At 36.7% G+C, this 6,593-nt stretch overlaps 1 protein-coding gene across 1 annotated transcript in view; it reads left to right on the top strand.

The window, feature by feature from the left end:
- Positions 1-1,749: 1,749 nt before the first annotated feature.
- LOC132425544 (rho guanine nucleotide exchange factor 38) overlaps positions 1,750-6,593 on the top strand; it is a 35,162-nt gene continuing 30,318 nt past the window's right edge. Inside the window, exons 1-2 of the mRNA XM_069540715.1 lie at positions 1,750-1,927; positions 4,776-4,909. Of these exons, the coding sequence (XP_069396816.1) occupies positions 1,750-1,927; positions 4,776-4,909 (312 nt within the window). The remainder of the gene's footprint in view (positions 1,928-4,775; positions 4,910-6,593) is intronic.

The following is a 6,593-nucleotide window of genomic DNA, read 5'->3' on the forward strand; positions in this document are numbered from 1 at the left end:
TCAGTCTTTGTCTCTATTACAGTATAATCATTTTCTCAACATATGAATAAAATTCAGGACTATTGTGCAATTTTTTTTTTTTTGCTGTATGCGTGGGCCTCTCACCGTTGTGGCCTCTCCCGTTGCGGATCACAGGCTCCAGATGCGCAGGCTCAGCGGCCATGGCTCACGGGCCCAGCCGCTCCGCGGCATGTGGGATCTTCCCGGACCGGGGCACGAACCTGTGTCCCCTGCATTGGCAGGCGGACTCTCAACCACTGCGCCAACAGGGAAGCCCATTGTGCAATTTTAAAAAAAAATGTGGAATGTAAAATTACAGAAAATATGAGAAATCTGTCACTTCAGTTTACAAATATTCATTAAGGGAATACTATTTGTCATGCTGGAGATACAGTGGTGACAGAGAAATTGAACATAAACTGGTAAATAAAGGAAAAGGATGATTCCAGATAGTGATTAAGTGCTATAATGAAAATAAAATGGGGACATGTGACAGAGTGACTGGGGTGTGTGTGTGTGTGTCTGCATGTGTGCACTTACATGTGATAATCAAAGTTCCTTAGTTTCTCACTTATCAAATGAAAAGTTCAAACAGATTCTCTCTAGGGTGCCTTCAGATCTTTTCTAATGAGGCAACTTTTCTAATGTTGTTCAATGCTTTTTAGATCCGTTTCACCATTTCAATTATGTGGTCTGTTGTCCGCCCATACAGTACTTGAAACTTAGTAATTGAAGAATGAAAAATCCACCCATCAGGATTTGAAAACAGTGTCTATATTCTCTCTCTTCTAGATAAAAACCTAAAGGAAAACAAATGAGTGTATCCGTGTATCAGAAGGGACTCAAAACACAATTTTCATCCATGTTCCATTTACAGTATCTCTTTATTTGCCTCTTGCATAAAGAGGCTATTAGACATCACTGCTTTCTGGCTGAATGAATTGAATACAGTGGGTTGGACAACAGCATGACCAAGCTGGTAGCTTTTTCATTTCCTGTGAACTACTTGGCCAGTTGGAATGGCTCTAGTCTCATCTCAGAAGCTCCGAAAGGAAGAGTCAGGGGTGACTGCTCACTTTTGTGTAGCCATTTGAAGATCAGTGGGCTAAGAAGAATTCCACATGGAAAGTCATGGAAAGTCATTGCGTAATAGCAATGATTAGTGATAGTGATGATATTAACAATATCTAGAGAATGTTGCATTTATTATAAATCTCTTTGGGGGAGTGTGATAGAACCTCTGAAACACTATAACTTCAACTTCTTAATTTGGTAGAAGAAAGAGGACAAATTATGTTTAGATTTTTAAACGATGAACTTATTCTCCTCACTTAATAATCACAAAAATACCATCAGGAAAATGCATTTTTAATTCGTTGTCATGGGAAATGCAGTCTAGAATTGTTTCCCACTATTATTATAAAACCTGTTATTAAAAAAACTGTAAGTGGAACATGGTTGGAAATCATGCTTTGAGTTCTTTCAGGTGAACAAATATACTTATTTTCTTTTAAATTTTGTTTAGTAGTAGGATTTTTCAGCCTTGCTTCTTTTTGCCATCCATTGTCCTTGCTTTCATTTAGAAACTGAACATAGCCAAATGGAAGGGGAAAAGGGTGAAAAACAGTTTCAGGATTAATAATAAAAAAAAATTAAAATCACAAAAATAAAAAGGAGATAATAAGACAAATGTTTGTGAAACAGGTATTAATTTATCTCTATTGCAGAGGCAAACCAAACTTACTGGATATGGGCTCTTTGATGATCAAACCAATTCAGAGAGTGATGAAGTACCCCCTATTACTCTGTGAACTCCGGAATTCCACCCCTCCCTCTCACCCAGACTTTAGAGCACTGGAGGATGCCTTTGCTGCAGTGAAAGATATTAATGTAAACATCAATGAACTTAAAAGACGGAAGGATTTAGGTAAGAGGAGATATGATCAATTGGGGGTTTTCCAGTGTTGGAATATTCTGTTCATGTTTTGGAGAATCAGAATGTCTCAGTAGTTACAGCAGTTGCAGTGATAATGATCATTTGATATTTAAAGTTAGAGGCTAGGGAGGAGAGGATGGTTTTGCTTTGCCAGCTAGCTTCAGGATAAGATCATGAGGCAAAAGATTGACAACTTTTTATTGAACAGCCCTATACTCAACCTCTTTTGACCACTGCATGCCCGATGACATACTGTGGGCTGAAGACACCCATAGCATATGATCCTTCTGTTCTTGGCGTTATGCATGGTAGGAAGGAGGCATGGCCTGGTAGCTGGGAGCAGTGAAAAGCTAGAGCTGAAAAGGGGTGGTGAGAAGGGCAGATACAGGTAAGATGGCCCAGCTAACACATCAGGCTTATTTGGTTCTGGAACACAAAGAATGGGTATTTTTTGGCAATTAATTGCTCCACTGAAGGGAGAAAGTATATTTCTTTCGCAAATTAACAAATTATTGTTAACTTTTTGTTAACTAAGGTGTAAAGTTCACCTCTAAAGTAGAATGTAGGTTTCAAAATAGGAGGCACAATTACATGGTTCCTATCATCTCAGATGTAGTAGTGCATTGGGATAGACCATGGGTCCTCTCTCAGTGTGATTTGTGTCCATAAGTTCTTGATTGGCTTTGTACTTCTAACATTAAATCTCAATTAAACAGTAAAAGCAATGGTAGGACTGTGGAGCTAATTGAACCAACCACTTCATTTATTTTTATTGTTTGTATTTTCTAATGTTTTATTTTAAAAATTGTATATATTTGCATTAATAAAGTGTAACTATAAAGAAAAGTGAAAGTTGTAGAGTGAAAGACACCGTAAACAAAATGAAAAGATAGCCCGTAGACAAAGGATTACTATCTAGAATATATAATTATTGATATTAAATCAGTAAAAACATTCTAATACAAAAAACTTAATAATAAAAATGTGCGATTCACAGAAAGACCAGTAAGTTTTTAAATGCTAAGATTCACTAATAATCAGGGAAATGCAAATTAAAATCACAATGACAGAGTGTTCCCAGCCTACTAGATTGGCAATAAGATTTTTAGTGGATAATGTTAAGTGCTGAATCTCAGTTTGCAGGTGAGAATGTAAATTAGAATCACCACTTCGGAGAACAATTTGAAAATACCTATTAAATTGAAGGTACACGTACCCAAGATACAGAAAATCAGATTCTAGATATTTGAGAAACTGGCTCATATGCTCGTGGAGAGGTATACTAGTAACTAGCATTGTTCGTAATAGCAAAAGATAAAAAAGGAAAACAAGAAAAGAAACAAAGAAATAGACAGTGGTTTGCATATTAATCCAGATAATGGATACACTGTGTTTTATATACTATGATACCAAGAAAACATAAAATTAATTAAAGTACATGTATCAATTAGACAGATCTCAAAAACACAATGTTGAGTTTTTTAAAAAGTAAATTAGCAAGTGACAGAAGAATGAATGCAATATGGTACCATTTTAATAAGGATTGAAAATAATACTATACACCGTATGACTACATACCTACAAAGTAAAGGCGTGAAGATAGATACGGATATAATAAACCCCATAACTTTGGATCACAGATCCCTTTAGGGATCAAAGATGGGGCTCAGAGAAGTTTCAATTGTTATATGATTTTTTTAAATAAAAAGATTGGAAACAAGGCAAAATGTTAAGATTTGACAAAGCTGGGAGATGGACAATAGCTGTAATAATGTTTTAACTTTTCTGTTTGCTTAAACTCAAAGTTTTAAAGAGGAAAATTTTTCTACTCTCATGATTCCAGTTTGCATAGCTAACATTTTAGTAAGTTCTCTTCAGAATTTCTATGTTTTTTTTTCTATTTTTTTCTTCTTTTTCCTTCTTTCCTTCCTTTTGCAAATGGTACTACAGTTTGCTGGGGCTTTTTAAAAACTTAATTTTATATCATGAACATTCTTCAGGTTAATATGGTCTTCTTTTTCATGGTTCCACAGTATCCCATTCATGAGTATATCATAATTGATTAAACCATACCTCTATGAGTAAACTTTTAGATTGTTTCCAACATTCTGTTCTTAGAAAAAAATGCTATAGCAAACAAAAGTTTGTATGCCTCATTATGGAAAGCAGATTTTCTACACAGACTTCCTGGTCATAGACTATAAATATTTTCACTTTTACAAGACTCTGCCAAATTGTTCTCTACAAAAACTATATTGATTTAATCCATGTCCACAGCGTATAAGAATGCTCCTGTCTCCACACCATTACCAAAACAGAATGTTCAGAATATTTAACATTTTGAACAATATGAGAGGTGAAAATCATGTTAAAGATAAAAAAGTACACCTCAGAGAGGTCACTCAGCTTACCCCAAATCTCTCAGCTAGTGGAGAGACCACCCTGGGATGGATCTGAGGTCTTCTTATGTTGGCTGCAGTTGTCTTTCCATTAGTTAGGTCTCGATGCTTCATTCTAGAGACCCCAGGTAACAAGTGTATTGTCTGAGAAGAGAGAGTTTTTTCCAGTATCAGGAATTTCTTTAATGTGCGAGGTAAATGAACCTTGGGCTTTGAGGAGCTCAAGTCCTAGAACAGTTTCTGAAGGTCAGAACAGTGGGGTGGGCGTCTGGAACTGTGACTGGGCAGAGGGGCTGGAGCACATTGCATCGGTACCAGAGGTCCGAAAATCATACAGAGTGTTATCTTAAATATTAATATTAATCTTGAATACTTTGGATGGAACACACACTTTCTGTGCCTCACATGTTCAGATATGTTATTGCACTCTTCCGTTTCAGTTCTAAAATACAAGAAGAACGATGAGGATGAATCACTTAAAGATAAATTGTCTAAACTAAATATTCATTCAATTAGCAAGAAATCAAAAAGAGTGACAAATCATCTAAAGATTCTGACCAGAGGAGAATCACAGGTAATTTTTCTTCTTGGGCCACATACATTTTCCTGGGGAACACGAATGCTGACATTTTTGTGAGATTTTGTTTTATCGTTATCAGAGCTGTTTCTAGAACACACTGAGAATCGAAGTAATTGCCCTCGATGCTGTTCCTTTCTCCCTCTCTCCTCTCTCTCTCCCCCTCCGTTTTGCAGGATATTGAGTGGGGGTTGTTCTGACACTGTCTTAGCTGTGGTGCTTCCATTCAGGAAGAGGACAAAGGAGAGGTAAAGACATAAGGACAGGGATCAACAAGGGATGCCCCAGGAGTTCTGACACCATCAATTAGCACATACTCTCGCCCAAGGCAATGCCCTCCTTTCATCCCTGTCTTATTTCTGCTTTGTAAAAAACCTCATTTCTTTTAGTTCCCTTGATGGTCATCTTATATTTATTTCACCTATGAAAATAATGTTTAGGTGCATACCTTAGCATGACTTTTCCTACCTGTTACCACTTTCCTCTTCCCCTACCCCCAGGTGCACATTATATTACTGGGTAACTCTTTGGTGTCAGCTGTTTAGTCTAGCTTGAACCATTTTCATCTCACCCCTAATAAACAGTGAATGGATTAACAAAGGCTCTCCAACTTTAATGTGTATAAGAATCACCTGAGGAGCTTGCTAAATGACAGATTCCAGGGTTCTACCTGGTTCAAAGGTGCAACCTAGACGTCTGTATTTTTACAAAGACTACAGGTATTTTTAAGCTAATTGATCTGGAAATAAGTGATCAATGGAACACACTTTGAGAATCACAAGATAGTAATTCTCAAATTAATTGAGTAATTAGTAATTAATTAATCAGTAATTCATGGCCCAGAGGTGGTAATACAGTGGGCTTCTAACCAAAAGTAAGCAGAACAATTCTTAAGATACCTTATAGTACTTTTGCCCCCCTTCTCGTGTGTGATTTCATCCTTTGTTATGTTAGCATCTCTAACAAAGGTTTTTACTTTGAACTAGAGGCAACTGGTTCAGCTCTGCTTTTAGATAGCTCTTCCTATCTACCTTACCCTTTGGCTGCTGTGGTCTTTTTGCTTTTCATTAAGTCTTTGCTGCTTTCGGACCACTAATCTAGTGGAAGAGGAAGTGGCCTCTTCCTCCTCTGAATGCCTAACACACTTAGTGTATCTCAGTCTTGGCACTGTTAATATTTGCAGGAGTCATCACAGAAATTAAGAGCAAAGTTTCTGAATTCATTCAGATCTGGGTTTGAATCTCACTTCTGCCACTTAACAAATATTTGTCTTTGGGCACATAACTTAAATTCAATGTAATCATCTGTAAATTGGGATATATAGTAGGACCTAACACATGAAGTGGTTGTGAGGATTCAATGAAATGATGCTTATAAAGAAAGGACTTAACACAGTGTAAGCATTCAGTATACTGGCTATCATCATCATCATTATTTTATATTGTATATAAAATATTGTTATTTACCTTTTAATGTGCGGACTTCTTACTTCCCACATGGATAAAAACTTCTTTATGCATGGTGTGTTAATCGTATCTTCTACTTTCTGTATTTTATGATGTTTTGACATCTTAAAAAAGCTTGCTGGCCAAAGAAAGACGCCGCTTTCTTTGAGTGGGCTAGCCCACTCTTATAGAGGGCAAAGGACTCAGCTGGAATCACTTCTTTCATTTGCAAACCA

The sequence above is a fragment of the Delphinus delphis genome, chromosome 5 (assembly GCF_949987515.2).
Source record: "Delphinus delphis chromosome 5, mDelDel1.2, whole genome shotgun sequence".
Classification (NCBI taxonomy): domain Eukaryota; kingdom Metazoa; phylum Chordata; class Mammalia; order Artiodactyla; family Delphinidae; genus Delphinus; species Delphinus delphis.